The sequence below is a fragment of the Ostrea edulis genome, chromosome 8 (genome assembly GCF_947568905.1).
Source record: "Ostrea edulis chromosome 8, xbOstEdul1.1, whole genome shotgun sequence".
In the NCBI taxonomy this organism is placed as follows: Eukaryota; Metazoa; Mollusca; class Bivalvia; order Ostreida; family Ostreidae; genus Ostrea; species Ostrea edulis.
The window spans coordinates 291,871-309,999 of record NC_079171.1 but is presented as its reverse complement, the minus strand read 5'-3'; the positions used below and the strand labels follow the sequence as shown (position 1 = coordinate 309,999).

The following is an 18,129-nucleotide window of genomic DNA, read 5'->3' as shown; positions in this document are numbered from 1 at the left end:
ATCACTAAGTCTCAAATACAACCTTCAGATTTAAAAGCCAGTGCCCTACCAAAAAAAAAAGTTTGAACCCACTAGCTAGTATTAATAGGTGCCCCGATATACTTAAACCTAAGTACCACAACGGCCAAATCTACTAAAATTAATTCAATTTGCAACATCTGCACTAGTTGTTGATGCATTTATGGTTACCTCACATATTCTTAAATTCTTTACTGTTAATTTTTTTTGCTTCTCATGCAAAAAAATGTTAAAATCCAAGTTTGGAAGTGCAAGGATGATCATGTTGCTTTTTGTGCCCTCAAGTGAAGATAGCATAGTCATGTGGGATGCTTTATTTTATGGAAAAATGCCATATTCACATCTGCAAGAGACATCTTTTACTGTCTTAACATACATTGATGACACCTTTTTTCATTACCTGATTTTGTTTGTTTGTTTTTTTTGCCACACTCAACAATTTTCCATCATACAATGGTGTCCAGTTTTTATTGGTGGAGGATAGAACCAGTAACAATATACTTGAATCTCATGGTCGCTTATATGCCCCGTGCATAATATCAAATCATTCTCTCCAGTGCTTTATGACAAGATGATTTTTTAAGAATGGTACCTTTTTAACCATTTGGGCCCATAAGCACAGAACCCTGTGACTAGGGGCACCATTTGAACACACTTGAAACCCCATCGCGCAATGATACGTTTTACCAAGTTTGGTTGAACTTGGCCTGGAGAAGAAATTGAAAATGTGGAAAGTTTACAGACTGACGGATGACAGACAAACTAATCAAAAAACCTCACATGAGCTTTCAGCTATAGTGAGTTAAAAATGAAATGGAGCCATATCATTTGGGTGGATTAACATACATGTATCATGAATCAAACCGAAACTTCTGTATCACAATTTATAACACCATGGTATATTGTTGTACTCCTTTTGCTGGGGGAGACATAATTGATTAACAGCTTTACCTGACTTGTTCCTTTGGTTGCTGCAGCTACTGCTTCCCTCATAGTCACCCTGTCCATTTTCATCATTTTCTGTGTTTCCATTACATGTATGTTCCACTGAAAAAGAGTATAAAATGATACAATGCCAACTCATGGTAAGGAATGAACGGTCATGAGTAAAATAAAAATAGGTTCTCCAAACTTGCAGATTAACCCTCAGCATTTTGACATATTGACACAAAAAGGCTAATCTACCATATCTGATTAACATCCTACCAAGTTTCAATAATCTTCTAGATTTAAGACTTTTTTATATTTTCAGTACATGTAACAGTGACCTCCCCAAAGGTCAAATTCACATTTTGACCCCAACATCTACCTTATCTGAGTAAACATCCTGAGAAAGTTCAGTGATCCATCTTCTATAGTTTAGGAGATAGCTAATTTGCTATTTTTAGTAAACAAATTTGTTATTTTTAATAATAGTGATCTCTCCAAAGGTCAAATTTACATTTTAACCCCAAAAAACAAATATAAACTATATCAGTAAAGATCCTACCAAGTTTCAATGATCCATCTCCTATACTTAAGATTTTTCTATTTTAATTTACATTGACCTCCCCAAAGGTCAAATTGATACTTTGACCCCAAAAGGCATATCTACTCTCTCTGAGTAAACATCCTACCAAAGTTCAATGATCCATCTTTTATAGTTTAGGAAATATTTTCCTAAAACAATTTTGCTATTTTAAGTTATAGTAACCTCCCCAAATGTCAACCTGACATTTGACCCTGAAATGCACATCTACCCTATGTAAGTGAACATCCTAGTAAGATTCAGTGGTCTTACTCCAAAAGCAAAGGATGTATGGCCTGGAAACAATAGTCTAATGCACACACACACAAACACTAATACACTCACATCTGACTTTGTGTTGACAATACCCTTAGGCCAAAATTGGCAGAGGGGTAAAAAATTAAGAAATCTAACTGCAAAGATAGTATTAGATATGTCCAAGTGACACCATTGCCCCACTTCAGCAGAAAAATTGGAAATTTACACTCAATTTGTAACTACCTATAATACAGCTATATATAAACAAGAGGCCAATGGCCCACAATGCTCACCTAAACATAAAAGTTGCTAGAAAGCTTTATGCAATATACCAAGTCATTCTGCTCAGTACTTCCACTAAAGACAATTTATATCTTTTCCAGTATAAGACTTTGTTAAACTTTCATCCACTTGCAGGCCCTTAACATGCTTAAGTCAATGGATTGATTTCCCTTGAATAATTTGACTCCTCTTGTTGCTGGGAAGTTCATGCAAAATATCTAATCATTCTGCTTAGTACATGTACTTTCACAGAAGAACATTTTTATATCTTTTACTGTATAGGGGCCTCCATGTCAAAGTGGTTATGGGATCACATTTTTAATCATGAGGCCTCTCATGTCCAGTCTTATTAGTACTTTTGCAGAATATTTTTTTTTATATCTTTACCTATATAATCATATGTTTAACTTTGAACCTACCCCCATGGGTAAAATTTGAAACCACCACCCCATACCCACCCATCCCCTTATGGGCAGTCGACAAGTTGACAAACCAATATCACTTTAACAATTTTTGTTGCTAGGAAGCTTCATGCAAAATATCAAGTGGTTCTGCCATGTACTTCCACAATTTTTTTTTATCTTATTTCCTATATAAGCCTACGTCAAACTTTGAACCCCCTATATGGGCCCCAAAGTTTGCAGATCGTTTTCTCTTGAATGAACTTGAATCTCATGGTCCTTTAGATGCCCCATGCATCAAATCTTATCATTCTTTCCAGTGCCTTCTGAAAAGAAGATTTTTTCAGAAATGGTACATTTTCACCCTTTTTGGCCCTTAAGTACAGAACCCTAGGTGCCAAGGGCACCATTTGAACAAATTTGAATCCCCACCGCGCAATAATGCTTCCTGCCATGTTTGGTTGAAATCTGCCTAGTAATTTCAGAGAAGAAGTCTAACACTTAAAAAATTTACGAAGGACAGACAACGGAAAAATTGTGATCAGAAAAGCTCACATAAAACTGCTGTTCCACGTGAGATAAAATGGTCCATAATACTGAATTTTCTATGAAATGACATGAATGTAAAACAAAGCAATCAATTCATGGCTTAGGTGAAGTCAAGTAATGAGTAATAATATATACCTCCATCAATGGTTGTCAGCATTTTCCCCATCACACGTGCTGTTCTAACTGTAGGGGGACATTGGTAATTTTCTCTGTTTATATTTTCTTCGTGCCCCATGTACTCTAGGATAACTTTCCTGTCCTCTGGTTTCATCTCCAAACTGGCATAGATTGACGACAATCTATGTCTTATCTTGGTTGCTGTTACAGGAATGCTGATCTCAGCCCTTTCACTAACTTCTGCTACAGCATGCCATCCAGAACAATGTGAAAATCCATTTTTTGTTGCAAACAAGAAGGGATTTTCTTTTCTTATGCCAAAATTCCGTCTATCATTGCTTATCCTGTCTATTGCTTGGATAAGGTCAACAGGAATCAGCACAGGTACATATTTTCTGCCCTTTCCTTTCAAGTTGGCCATCTTGAAATTGTCTACAAGATATTGTTCTGCTGGATCAGAAATTTTTTCTACTTCATCCTCTTGAATCCAAACACCTTTCTTTGCATCTTCCCATTCGTTTGTAAGCATCCTTAATGCTTCCTCACCTCTTCTTGCATTGAATAGTGTAAGTCTTGCAACGACAAGACTTCTAAGCCAAACATAACTCTTAAGTGTATAGTTCTGCAGAATGCATGAAATCTCTGCTGATATGTATGCTTTTAGTTTCCTAAGATCTTCACCTGTAGAGCTAAAAATCATCTATAAATTATGAACATGACAGATGTACATCTTTTTGCAAAAATAATTTGGTATTTAAGGGGTGGAACATAAAGAAAAGAGAAACTTATTACCCAAGAGCTGTCTCAGAATGCAAATGTCTGATTGATGAGATTGGACACTGGAGTGGCACTGAAATTGAAAAAAAAAATTATACAAAAATTAAGAGTTGGCATTTTGATAATTTTCCATCCACTACATGTCCTTACATATTCAGTGTTACATGTGATGTGTATATTAAAAGCAAACAATACTGTCTATTTTTTTGGTATAAATGATGTGTAGAAGTCAGCTTCATGTATAACTATCTTCTACTGCAAGACTGGGGCAATATATTAAGTTGCCATGAAAATTTAGTGGGTAAAACAGATGTTTGTCATATGATAATGCTCCCTGAATTTACTAAAATAGGAAGTTAACTCAGTATGCATTATGGTATAATTCCTTAACCAACATTTACACTTAATGTTGAAAATATTCTATATGTACTAGTAACATTAAATCACTTTCATATACCTAACAATACGGGAGACAACTTTTCTACATATTTAAAATTAGGGAGACTAATCTTATATGTACATTAGGAAGACCAATATTATATATATACACCAAACATTAGGGGGACCAAATTTATATAAATATACATAATATTAGGGAGAGCAATATTATATATATACACCAAACATTAGGGGGACCAATTTTATATAAATATACATAACATTATCGAGACCAATTTTACATATATATACCAACCATTAGAGAGATAAATTTTACAAAATGTTATATAAGAAAGACCAATTTCATATAAATCTTACATTGGGGATAATTTCTACCAAGTTTCATAAATTCAATCCAGTCATGTGTAAGACAAAGACATAAATGTCTGATCTAATTAAAGACAGACATAGACAGATGGAGGTATAACACCATACAATAATACTTCCCCGTTTTTCAATTTGGTGTATAAAAATTCTATGTGTGTAGTATGAAACAAATTGCCCAGCTTCTACCATATCCCTAGAGAAAAATTATTGAACTCAGGACAGTAATTCAAAGAAGCATCAATTGAGATTAAATACAGCTAATATTCATACCTATTTCAGATATGTTGGAATCTTCAACAATGACTGACAGACATGATGGATAGGGTAGTTGAAATTCCAAATCTTCAATACATGAAAAACAAGATACAGTATGTCAAATGTATAGCACATATTTCATTAATTTCTAATGAAGACTGTGTTAATTGTGACACAGTGTGAGAATTTAGTAGTAGACCTATAGACCGAGTACATTGTATATGCCAAATGGATCAGGTCTATACCACTTGTGATTGAGCTAGACTATATTTGTCTTAGTATGGCATATTTAATTCATTGCTCCTGAATTTGTCTCAGTTAAAATAGTATTGCATTTTAGGGAGTTATTCTATATTGCTTTTCTGATGGATATTTATTGTTTAAAATAATTTTAAAGACATTGGATGTAATTGTATTGAGTAGGAAGTAAACACATTTTTCTTTTCACATCAGGTCTATACCAAAATATTGTAGGTCTATGCCACAAGTATTTGGCATAGACCGATTGTCTATGCTACTGGGAAAGTTAAATTATCAGACTGCTGACACTCTCTAGAAAAAAAACAAAAATATTTTCATGAAAAATACATAAAAAATTACAGGTTTGAATAGCACACCTGAACACACCAAACAATTAAAAGAGGCCCATGAGCTTAAAATAGCTCACTTCAAATTTGAACTTTTATAGGAGTGACCTCAGAGAATGATTCATGTACAAATGTAGATCTGAAACTAAAATCCATTTGATCCTATGATTGGGACAACTTGCTTATTTTATATTCGAAAAAACAAACTATAATTCAAATATTTATGCACTTGCTTACTGAACTCTTCGGCTAAATGTTCACACACTGTACTTATTTTTTCACGAATTTCATTTTCAACGCTTTTGGTTTGGCACCATGGAGTATCGAACCCTCTCCTCCAGCACAAGAAAAATAGTAATTTTAAGGCTCAGAATTTCAGAGTTTAGGGGCTACAGATCCCTCAAGAAAGGGGCTAGCAATTTCCAATACTTTCAGATGATGTAACTTCTCATTTCTAACAACTTATCCATTTATATCAACTCAAAATATTTCTAGTTAAAAAGTTATATAGAGAGAAAACTGTGATTTTGATGCTACAAAATTACCCCCTTGCATTCATTCCCTACTGAGCATTTTTCTGGGACCAGATAGAACATTTTTGATACAGCATCAGCAAAAGTACATACATTTTCCTACATAATGAAAAATATCACAACTTTTTAGCATGAATGGTAACAGAGATATTGTGCGGACAAAACTGGTGATGAAAATCAAAAGAAGAGGTCCATGGGCCACAACGCTCACCTGAAACTTGTTGATTTTTTAAAATACATTTTCCTATATCAGCCTATGTTAAACTTTTAGACCAATTTCCCTTTAACAAACTTGATTTTTGTTGTTGCTAGGAAGCTTCATGCATAATATCAAGTCATTCTGCCATGTATTTTTACAGAAAAAGATTTTTTCGTATTATTTTCTATATAAGCCCATATCAAACTTTGAACCCCCTTTATGGGCCCCTAAGTCGGCCGATCAATTTCTCTTGAACAAATGTGAATCTTGTGGTCCCCAAGATGCTTCATGCATAATATCAAATCATTCTCTCCAGTGCCTTCTGACAAGAAGATTTTTTAAGAAATGGTACATTTTCACCTTTTTGGCCCCTAAGTACAAAACCCTAGGGGTCAGGGACACCATTTGAACAATTTTGAATCCCCATCCCGCAATGATACTTCCTGCCAAGTTTGGTTGAAATTGGCCCAGCAGTTTCAGAGAAGAAGTCGAAAATGTGAAAAGTTTACAGACGGACGGACGGATGTCAGACAAAATGTGATCAGAATAGCTCACTTGAGCTTTCAGCTCAGGTGAGCTAAAAAAAAGGGGGATAACTCTAGAAGGAAAAAGAATCTTTAAAAATTGAGAAAAATTATCAACAACAATTTTTTGGAAGTAATACTTTCTGAAAATTTGAGATAAATCCTTTCAGCCTTTTCGAGTTATGGCTCCGACAAAAAACACTTCGTCGAAGAAGAAAAATAACAAGAAAAATCTACAGAATCAATATAAGGTCACCCGACCTAAAGTCGAATGACCTTGATAAAAGAACTGGGCACAATAACAATATGTATCCCTTCAATGAAGGGGAGACATAATTATTTCATTTAAAAAAAAAACTTTAAAAAAAGAACATGCATTTAACTAATAAAAAAAAGAACGTGCATTAAACTAAGCAATGAAGTAGAAATAAAAATTCAAGCTTCAAGAAAGAGAGAAGATTTTAAGCCATGTTCCCAGCTCTTGCAAGGTAGAACCTATTTGGACATCACCTCCTTTTTTTCATTTACACTACACTTTCAGAAGTCTGGGGCAGTATTAATAACTCTATTACCACTTCCTTGAAGCTTGAAGTATAAATAAGAAATATTGGCCATAGTCATTATGAATCCATACCCATACTCAGGGGTCTAGAATTGTGCTTTCCCATTGCCTGGGGTGAGTGAAAAATTGATTTGGGAAAGTGAGATATTAGTATAGACTTGCCTGTGGAATTATTTCTCATCAACAAACTTAAATCATGGAAATGCAAGGACCTCGTTAACAGCACCTCTTTTATAACAATGGTATCCCCATATTTCATGCCATGTTGAAACTGGCCCATCAATTTCAGATCAGTTGAAACTGTGATAAGTTGTTTAATGAAGGACAGACAGACAAGTTAAATTTGATGTAGAAGAGTTCTTGAAAACCACCGGACCTCTAGTCTTGACTGGTAAGATTTCATAGGATCTGGCAAAATTCTGATAATTGTTGGTCCTATTGTCCGACAAAAAATGCAGACAAATATTTGTTATTCTTACGATAGTTTCAACATGAGATAGAAAATTCCTGTGAATTTTTATTCCATTATTGTAACAGTATGTTAATATCACAAGAAGATATATTAACATCTCTCATTGGCGCAGTATTCTGCTGGGATTTAATATATATTCTTTTTCTCTCCACGTGAAAATATTAAAGGCACACCATTAAATTATGCCGGGATGTCAAAGGTTACTCTCTAACATTTTCTTTAAAATTATTTTATTTGGCATTCCCGAATGATACAATATCTTTAGGATTTTTTTTTTGTTTCTTTGAAGAGAAATAAATGTGTAATTGTACTAGGCAAACAAATTAAGACCTGAAATTTCACGAGTTTCACGTAATTCCAGAGATTGTACTCGTCATGCGCTGACCACCTACATCATGTAAATGTATGTTATTTTTAGTGGAAATGCAACACCTCTGATTGATTGCATATCATGCCCTTAACTGTTGATTACCTAATTTTAAAAAAAATTGTCATACCATTACCAAGTTAAACAGATAACTTTGTAATTACACAAACACTAGTGATCTAAAGCTTCCTAGTCGAAAGCGGCCATCCGTATTATGATTGATGCCAATAAAGCTATATGGTAAAATTTCTGGAAAAAACAAAGATTTAAAACTCAACATGACAGCATACATGAACTAATATTTTGCCATTTTTAAAAACTAACATTTTTATAATCTGCATCATCTGAAAAGTACCATTTTTTTCTACCTGAATAAAATGAAGTTAGGAAAATAATTTATGTGTATGTCAGCTACAAGACGAATACCACCACCCCCACTCCCACACACAAAAAGTGTATAATGTTATTATACACTGTGTACTTTTTTAGGACAAATAACAGTGGGTCCTGCAAGATGTTGTTGATAGGTCCTGTAAAAATTTCATACTAGCAGGACCTGTTGTCCGGCTAATTGGTAGAAGTTTTCAAGAACTCTGATGTAGATCAGAAAAAGATTATTTGTGATAAAAAAAAATGAACAATGCAATTTCTCAGTTACAATTATTAATTAAATTTGACATGTACAAGTATGTTCATAATGACTATGAAAACGAAAACAAATAATTCTTCCCTTTACCATAATCATATTCATCCCTAGTAACTCTCTGAAAATTCAGAATGATAGAAGATTCTTTAAAAAATTATAAAGCCCCCTAGGAGAGCAAGGAAAATCCATGACTTCTTATTACTTGACCACCCATAAAAATATATATCATTTCCTTCCATGGGATGAGAAAAGCCATAAACTTCAAGTATAGGTTGAGAGGTGAAAAACTCAAAATACAATGTAAACTGAAACTATTCATCTTCATGGTTATCAAATTTCAAATTTGTATTAATGCCTCAATTCAAGGGTAAATCATTATATAACTTTATATCTAAAGAAATTTAATCCAGTTCATTGAACATTTGATATCGTGGATCAAGTCAATCACAGTAGATTGAGAAATTATTATGCTTTCTTCAATATCTGTACCTTATTTCTCCACCAGAGATTCTGAGTATCTCCATAGTTATACAGTATTTCTTCTTTCTCTTGAATATCTCTGACATCAAACAAGCATAGACAAGGCCTCTCAAAAGTCAAAAGTTTCATGACAGCATTAGCCATCTTGTTCCCATCATTGACATACTGGCATATATGATCTTGAGTTGATGAAGCATCAATACTGAAAATAACAAATAGATGTATCTCAAAGTGGTAGCAAGTCAGCAGAAATGGCAAAGTTATGAGATTAACCTATATTTTGACTAAAATTGAAAGTGGTAAGGGTTGTAACTCTTTAAAAAAATTAAAAACAATGGACCATAATGCCCCTCCTCCATGTGCATCTTCATATCATGCCTTTACGTTTTACAAAGTTTCAAAACATTTTTCCTCAAACCATTGAAGAGGAGTTGCGATGAAAAAATTAATCTACTATTCTGGAGATATTCTAAGTGTCAAGGGCTGTAAACTCTGTAAAAAAAAAAACAATGGAAAATATAGGTGGCGGTGACCTACTTTTGGTATAGAAAGAAACAAGGCACACAAAATTTTGCCTTAAAAGGGCACACGTTATGCAATTTTCGGATTTTTAGGGCACTTTGTTATCGTAATTATTTGATTTTAAAGGCAACAATATTTAGTAATATATATAACTTTGCAATACATCCTACATGTATATACTTTCTCTTTTTGAGAAAGTGTTATATGCATCTTCATGTACTTGCCTTGCAAAAATAAAATTACACAGATTCAGAAAAAACAATATTTAATATACTAGTATATAGGGGGGAGGGGGGCATTATTTCATAACTTCAGGTCATGTAAAATTCCCTCAATTTAAATTTCATAGAATGAACTTAACTCGTTGTATCTTTCTTTTTTCGTTAGAGACGACCAGTGGTCTAATGTAGTTTTAAGATTACTTTTACCAAAAAGAAATAAATGGCGCTCTGTTGTCGATAGGTTTGAATGAGAAAAAGGGCATGGCGCCGGAAAAAAAGGACATGGCATCAGGAAAAGGGCATGACACCGCGCCATGCTAAATTGCTTTAGATTGAACACTATGGTATATTACACAATATACCTACTCATGTACCAAATATGAATATCCTGATTGAACTAGTTGAGGAGATATTTCCCAAAAACCCAATTTCTTTAATTGGTTAAGGTCAAAATACAAAAGGCAGTGACCTAATTTTGGTATGTGACAGAGTATTACATGTAACAAGGTATGTACACAGCATGAACATCCTGCACAAAATAGTTGAGGAAAAATAATCCAACAAGAGCAACGCCAATGTGGCATAATACGCCCGTAGATTTTGCTCAAGGAAAACATATTTTAGTGGGATTCATATTTTAGTGAAGTTAGCACTGTCCTCTGTGAGCTAATTCATTATTATGCTTGTAGAAATGGATATCAAGATATAAAGAGGGATAGCCTTAGAACCTTGACCTCTGACTTTGAAAAACAATAGGCACCTTCCTCTCATCATGATGATCAAATATACCAAGTTATAATATCCTGGAGCTTACGGTTCGGTTTGTATCCTGCCCACAAGGTTTTCCTAAAAAGTGATACTACGACCTTGACCTTTGACCTTGAAAAACAATAGGCATCTTCCTCTCATCATGGTGATCAAATGTACCAAGTTGTAAAGTCCTAGGGCTTATGGTTCAGTCTGTATCCTGCCCACAAGGTCCGGACAGACAGACGGACGACGTCATACCATATGTCCCGTCTTCGACGGGTGTATAAAAAACTATCAGGCAGACACGCAATAAGCAAGTAGGCACACACGCTGACAGACAGTCAGGCACAAAGCAAATACATGTACAGGTATCATATTATCCCGACTTTGTCAGGTCCGGTACAAAAAACTATTTCAATTATGCATTAACCAAATAAAGATCAATAATGTTCTTACATGTACATGTCGTTTAATTTAGAAAACAACAATGAGCTTTGCAAACTGAAAACAAAACACTTTCTGATGTCTACCATCATTCATGTATAAAACTTACCACATACTTTTTCCTTTGTTCTTGTAAAAAAAAAATATTTTCATCACATTTTCTCTGCCTTTCAAATGTCTCTTCTTCAGTAATTATTTCTCCAACATATTCTAGAAGAAAATCCCCTGCTCTGAAATCTTTTTCGGCAAATACACCAAATCCTGCATAATGCAAGAACAAGTGCATTCATACAAATAGAGCACAAGCAACTCAGCATTAGTTCACCTAAAGTAAACAGTACACTGTATGTATAGCAATAACATTTCTTTCTCATTTGCACTCAATTTCAGTGATTCAATATTTGGTGATACAAGTACTTATTAGGATCATATACATGTACAATACCATGCAATTACAAGCTTATGTGTGTCTGAGTTGATGGGTCAAACACAAAATAGTGCCAAAAAATATCAATATGATTTTTCAAAATCTACTACATGTAGGTGAGCATTTATAATAGCACAAGCAAGCAGATAAATTCTTATTTCAAACCTTCTAAAAACCTCCTAAACATATCTCTATTTAAAGTATATTCAAGAAAAGGTACCAATGTGGCAATCAAAATGGAAAGACCAGGGACAAAATTGAAAATAAATACGATCGACACATAAAAACACACAAAAAACAAGGAAACGCATGAACCCTAGAATCATCCTGGGTGAGGCCAGGTGTTCCAGAAGAGTGAGCACTTCATGAGTGAGTGCTCCACATGTGTCACTCGTCATGCATTTCTCAAAGTCAAATCAGGTAAGAGACCAGAAAAATTAGTTATGTAGCGCAGAGTATATCACGAGACAATTTTGAAACACTGATGCTGTATCTGTTAACGAGTTTGTGGTGTCGCCCATAAAACTTTTTCATTGATGATATAAGCTTGGGCATTTGGTATCCCTGTGTCAACAGTTTTTTGGCAAGCAACACAGATCTGTTCAAGAAGTCTTTATACAAAGAGCTTCCTCTAGCATGTCTAGCGTAGCGAATCAACTGGGAAACAAATACACCGTACGCGGGAAAAGATGGAATGTTGCTTGACAAGTGTGGAAAGTTGACAATAGGGAAATTGTAATCATCACGTTTATCATATATCTTCGTGTTTAATTTTCCTTGCCTGTCAAATTAAAAAAAAAAGGGTCTAAATATGAGGCAGAACAATGCGACTCCATACATGTAGTCGAGTTAATCTCAAGTTCAGGAGGATAAATGATATGCAGATACTTAGAAACAGTATCATTGTTAATCAGTTTTCGACGTTAACCAGCGGCCCGATGCCCGAGGCCAGTAAAATCGGGATCGGGCTTCTTAAAATATTAAACCCTGGAGTCTGGTGGGCCTGTAAATGTTTTCTTATATGTTCTGTATATATTACAAATAAAGCGTGAGATTGACTCAGACTAAATGTCATGACTTAGTAGTCAAATTTCGCATAGAAAAATTATCAACCATGCTGCCTTTTCTGAAGTATAGGGAGGGGGCTCGTCCGGGAAATTCAAAACCACCCAAGCGTATTTCACAATCACAACCATCCGATAAAAAAACCCAAAAAAAACCTGTCGTACGAGGAGAAAAAATACGAAAATTCATGCCCCATTGGACCGAGGGCAGTGTTCGAAATTAACCATAGACCGAGTCTATGTCAAATGGCACTGGTCTATGCCAACTGTAATTGAGATAGACCAAATTGTCTATGACAATTTTCTAGATTTAAAGCAATAAAGTTATCCAAGAGGGCCTTGCATGGTCAGTCGATGTCTGATAAACATTATGAGGAAAGGATATTACAGAAATGGAAAGAAAATACACTTTCTAAGTATATTAGAAGTAAATGAAAATGTTTTAAATTTGTGTTATTATTTTTTTAATGTTATGGTCTATGCCAATTCGATGAGGTCTAAGTCATTTTATTTTGGCATAGACCTGTGGTCTATACCAAGTTTTAAACCAATTTCGAACACTGCGAGGGTGGGCCTTGGCTAACATTTAAGTGATTCTGGAGAAAACAAAATGTTTTGTACGTGGTGTATACAAAACAGAGTTGAACATAAGCTGCTGATGTATCTGCGAGATTAATCAGTCTATGCGAAAGACATCGGACCGTCGGACCTGACCGATGTGCAGTGCCTCAGGTCCGATGCATCATTTTTTACACCGGACCAGAATGTCCGATGTCTCAATGTCCGGTTTTGAGCTTTACTATCTTGATGCGGAGTTTGTTATAAGTAAAAAAAAAAATAGCACACATCCAAATACGTAAATGAATTGATTAAAACCGCATGGACTGTCTAAAGTATTATACGGGAGGGATTCCTGGTATAGTATTACTAGTATAATAAATAAGATACCCTTGGTTTTGCATTTTCATGTGTTTCACTTTATTACATAGGTTTTTCGGTCTGACAAAATTTGGTTCGGTCCGGTGTGTTCATTGATTACACTGGACCGAATGTCCTGTGTGGTCCAAAAACTTTCGCATACACTGGATTAATATGTTGAAAAATAATATAATCCTTTTAATGTCAGTTGTTCTCTAACTATGATCATCTTGACCTGTATTTTCCTACAGTAGAACTGTGCATGTGTCTACAGAGTAGAATCAATAGATAACAAGAGGTCAAATTAGAAAAAAAACATTTTGGGCCTGCAAAATATTGTTCGGGCTTGCACAATTATTATACTGGGAAGCCCGAAGAGCCTGTGCTTTACAAAGTTTTTCGTGAAGACTGGTTAATACATGTAGATAAGACGTCATCTATGTATCTGAACGTTAGATTAGATTTTGAGGCCAAGATCTTGTTTCTTATGCGGAGTTGTTCCTGCATGAATTCAGCCTTGTAGGAATATAGGAACAAATGAGCAAGCAAAGATGATATAAATATGGTTTAAACTCACCTTTATAGTCAGATATATATTTTACTTTGAACCCATCTTTGTCAAGACCAGCCTGACACCACCATTTGGCATCTTCCTCAGGCTTCAGGCGTTTTACTTTCTGTTACAAATAAAAACATAAAATGAAAACATCATATATCAGTCAACACTTGGTCATCTAACCATCTTTTAATATCTCAAGAAAGTCACTCAATAAATTGGGATATAAAAAGGTGTGCACTGTCTCAAAGTAGATTATAGTGCAAGTCATGACACATCGTGTTGACATAAGTTTTAAATATCCTAAATAAGTTGGAGATATAGAACACACAAGAAATTAACAAAAAATGATCTAGTGACCTTAAAGATATGACCTAGAGGGTAGGTCATGACATGAATTGTATCATTTCATTCATATGGGTGCAGAGTCAGAGTGCATAGGAAAGTTGACAAAAAGTGTCACAAGGACTGACAAATACAATTTTAATGCACTTGCCCAAGGGCAAGTAGCTATGTCAAAAATCACTTGCCCAACCTGCTGACCAATCACAATACCCCCCCCCCCATACTGTGAAAAACATGTTGCGAATTGTGTGTGTGTGTGGTGTGGGTGTGTGGGTGGGTGGGGGGGGGGGCTCTGCATTTGTGTTAGCCTCCTTTCTTTGTTTACATTACATGTACCATATCCCCACCCCCACATAATGACGAGTTGACAGAAAAAGTTACAATATCTCTGGTGTCAAAGAATGAAAGTGATTGAACATTGGAATCATCTTTTAATGCAAGATTGTACCCACCTTTTGCAAAATGCCTTGACTTTCAAGTCCAGCTTTTAACTGAAAAAGTACAGATGAGTCCACTTAAAGGCATACACAATAGTTACAGGGGGAAATAACTCTGTTTTGCTATCACTAAGGCCATGGTGTCACAATATATGGACAATCAAAGCCATAACAGGCATGTAAACAAACGCCAGCGCGTAACAATAGGTAAACATCATAGTTCATTTTTAATGTCACAGTGATTTAATAAAAGCAGGAAACGTACATCATAATTGCATGTAAATGGCAATGCTGCCGTACGCCAAATAACGCGCCATTCATTGGCATGGGCAAAAATAAGATGAAAAAAGTGTTAAATAATGCCAAATATCTAAAAAAAAAAGAAAGAAAAAAAACAACAAGCGCATTGACCCCATGTTTTGAAAAGAGCATAAATATACGTGTATTATCATTTACAGCATATGAAATTATGAACAAATTGTCATCATGAGGAAAAATTTTAATTTGCCATTATCATGATTATGTATTGTATAAAAGGGTATAAATAATGATAAAAACTGCAATTTTACCCCATAAAAATTGGAAATTCAGTTCACAATGATTTTTTTACAAGAAAATAAATTTAATGAATGCTCTCAACAATGAACCGCAAACAAGGCAGTTCTGACTTTTACTTTGCAAGAAATTTAAGTTTTTATTTAACATTAACATGATTAAACTGTTTTTCATGTATTTTCAAAAACGCCCCCTTATGGCGGCCCCATAGCTCTGTAAATCGCGCATTATGAGGTAATTTTCTTTGCATATATCTAATGTTCATATCTTCAATGATACGTGGTGTAATTTTAAAGAAAATCTCATTGTAGGAAAAAACTGTTGTGTATGCCCTTAATCTGATATCAGTTGCTTAAGGTTATAACCATAACTACATACGATATACAACTGACATACATAATTATAATATTCTATAAATAGGAATTTTCGCCGTGACGTCAGAAATCAGTCACGTGACTTACTGGTTGGCAAAACATTTGAAAGTTTAATGGCCGAATGCTGAGTAAACACGAGCAAAACGATGGTTGTGTCATGTTGTGTAATAGGCTGTGCTAATAAATTTGATAAGAGTAGTCCGAAAAGCTTTTACCGCATACCCAAGAAGCAAGAATCAAGAAGAGAGCTCTGGATATCTGCAATTAAGCGTCAACACATCAGTGGTAAATCATGGGAACCAGCGGACATCTTCTGTACTAGTACGTTAGTCATGAATTCCATTAGGAATTATTTACAAGAACAACTATCGTAATTATGCATTTATATTGTCCCATACTTGTAAGCATCTAATGATTTGTAGGCCTTCATAGACTCCTTTGTAAACAAAGATGGTGTGTCGATCAGGTACAGGTAAATATCACCGAACGTCAGATCTGGCCAGGTACCTGGGTTTTGGCTCCAATTCACGTTAAATGGTAAGGATCATGCAGAGAACAGGTACCACGGTTGTACAGCAACTTTACCGTATATCTCCTTTTCGCTTCTTCTGACAAAGAGTTCCCATATGTTGATAAAATATCGTTATCGGTAGACTTCATACTAAGTGCCATTATCAATTTTTGGTTCTGCCAACCAGTTTACACACATGCCTGAATCGTGACGTCGCAGTACGCTTCGGCGAACATTCCTATACATATTGTGTAGGATTAACATGTATGTATGTAAAATAATACACTAAATATGCAATAAGTATAACTAAGTATACATGTAACTCAAGTATTATACATATGTATGATTATTTTGGGTGCAGAGTTAGAACCTTAATAATGAATAACGAATTTAATCAATATCAATTTTCATTTAATCAACTAATGATTTGGAAAATATTATAATAAAAAAGTAAACAATAGTGTTTATCTACAGTCAGATACATCTGAGATATTTTCCTATATAAGACTATGTTCAACTTTTGTGTCATAGTACTGACCTCATCCCGAATTTTCTCGCGTTACCATAAACGCTTGCTGTGCTAGCTATAAACTTGAGATTTCTGGATTTGGTGAAACGTACAAAACAACAAAAAAACAAAAAAACAAAAACAAAAAACCGTGGAGTTATGCATAATGAAAACATTCTATAATTATTACTGCTCTTGAAGAGTTGCTTTGGGTTGCATATTTAAAATTTGGCTAAAAGACAGCAAGCTTTTTTGAAAAGCTAATCATTGAACGCATTGATACTTATTAAAGCCGACAGAAATATGGCTGTGTTTTAATCTGCACTATAAAAAAATAATAGTTGATTTGTTTATCCTTGTAAACTTACCATGCGCTTCCCGTAAGATAAATTCGCCATTTTCCGCTCAATGTGACTGGATACGGAACACAAAACTCCGAGCCCGAGCGTTAATTTCGGAATCGTGAAAATGAAAATCTCATCGAACAACAAAATTTAAAGTTTTTAAATAATAAAATTTTAAATAAAGCAAGTGTCCAGATATGTGCCTATTAGTCATAGAAACAATGTTTAAAAACCGAAAATAAAATATATAGTCGATTTTTGATTTTTCACAACGATTTTTGATGGTCTCCCTAAGGCAGGTTTACTTTATTTTTCAATATACAAAGTCTATAATTAAAATTTATTTTCTGTCCTTAAAACCTGAAAGCGCCTACTCCTGATAACGCATTCTATGAAAGTACAATCTAAAGATACTACTACATAAGATTTATCCTTGAAAGTACAGTGAGTTGGCACCTGCACGATGCTAAAATATTAGGGAGACCAGATTTTTCCCCCTAATCCTGCGGTCTCCCTAATACAGATAATTATATACCATTGGTCTATCTAAACATGATTTCATATATATATATATATATATATATATATATATATTGATATATATATATATATATTGTACATACACTTTCTCTTTATGGAAATGTGAATTAAAATTATTTATCTACCGCACGTACATGTATTTTAAGAAAACTAAATTTTTCTTATTTTAACTAAGGACGGATAACTCTTCAAAAAAGTCTCAAGTGTGAAAAGGTCAGTTTAACCATTTACCACTACTAGTCGTGTGAATTTGGTGTACTTCACTTTCATCACTATTTAAGGACTGACTTTTATTCTGGGGCATATGATACGAG

The 18,129-nt window shown here is 34.5% G+C and overlaps 1 protein-coding gene and 1 long non-coding RNA gene across 3 annotated transcripts; both read right to left on the bottom strand.

Annotated features, from left to right (window-relative positions):
* Positions 1-729: 729 nt before the first annotated feature.
* On the bottom strand, positions 730-11,391 carry LOC130049800 (uncharacterized). The gene is made up of 3 exons (XM_056147809.1): positions 11,346-11,391; positions 9,309-9,501; positions 730-1,065 (listed from the first exon to the last, which is right to left on the bottom strand). Exons 1-3 carry the CDS (start codon positions 11,387-11,389, stop codon positions 877-879), a joined length of 426 nt encoding a protein of 141 aa, XP_056003784.1. The 5' UTR covers positions 11,390-11,391; the 3' UTR covers positions 730-876.
* An 81-nt stretch (positions 11,392-11,472) lies between these two features.
* On the bottom strand, positions 11,473-17,788 carry LOC125660832 (uncharacterized). Of its 2 annotated transcripts, none has more exons than XR_008798140.1 (4): positions 16,962-17,788; positions 14,999-15,037; positions 14,223-14,322; positions 11,473-11,497 (listed from the first exon to the last, which is right to left on the bottom strand). It is a non-coding gene; the product is annotated as an uncharacterized LOC125660832 (long non-coding RNA). The 2 variants fall into 2 exon arrangements; XR_008798139.1 differs by having other exon boundaries at positions 17,300-17,788.
* Between the last annotated feature and the right edge of the window lie 341 nt (positions 17,789-18,129).

What these genes read in the sequence shown, in the direction of transcription:
- LOC130049800 (XM_056147809.1), bottom strand. Translation starts at nt 11,389, where the DNA reads ATGAAAATATTTTTTTTTTACAAGAACAAAGGAAAAAGTATGTG. An exon ending in AACAAAGGAAAAAGTATGTG is followed by an intron (nt 9,502 to 11,345) that starts GTAAGTTTTATA and finishes TGTTATTTTCAG; the next exon opens with TATTGATGCTTCATCAACTC. An exon ending in ATCTCTGGTGGAGAAATAAG is followed by an intron (nt 1,066 to 9,308) that starts GTACAGATATTG and finishes ACTCTTTTTCAG; the next exon opens with TGGAACATACATGTAATGGA.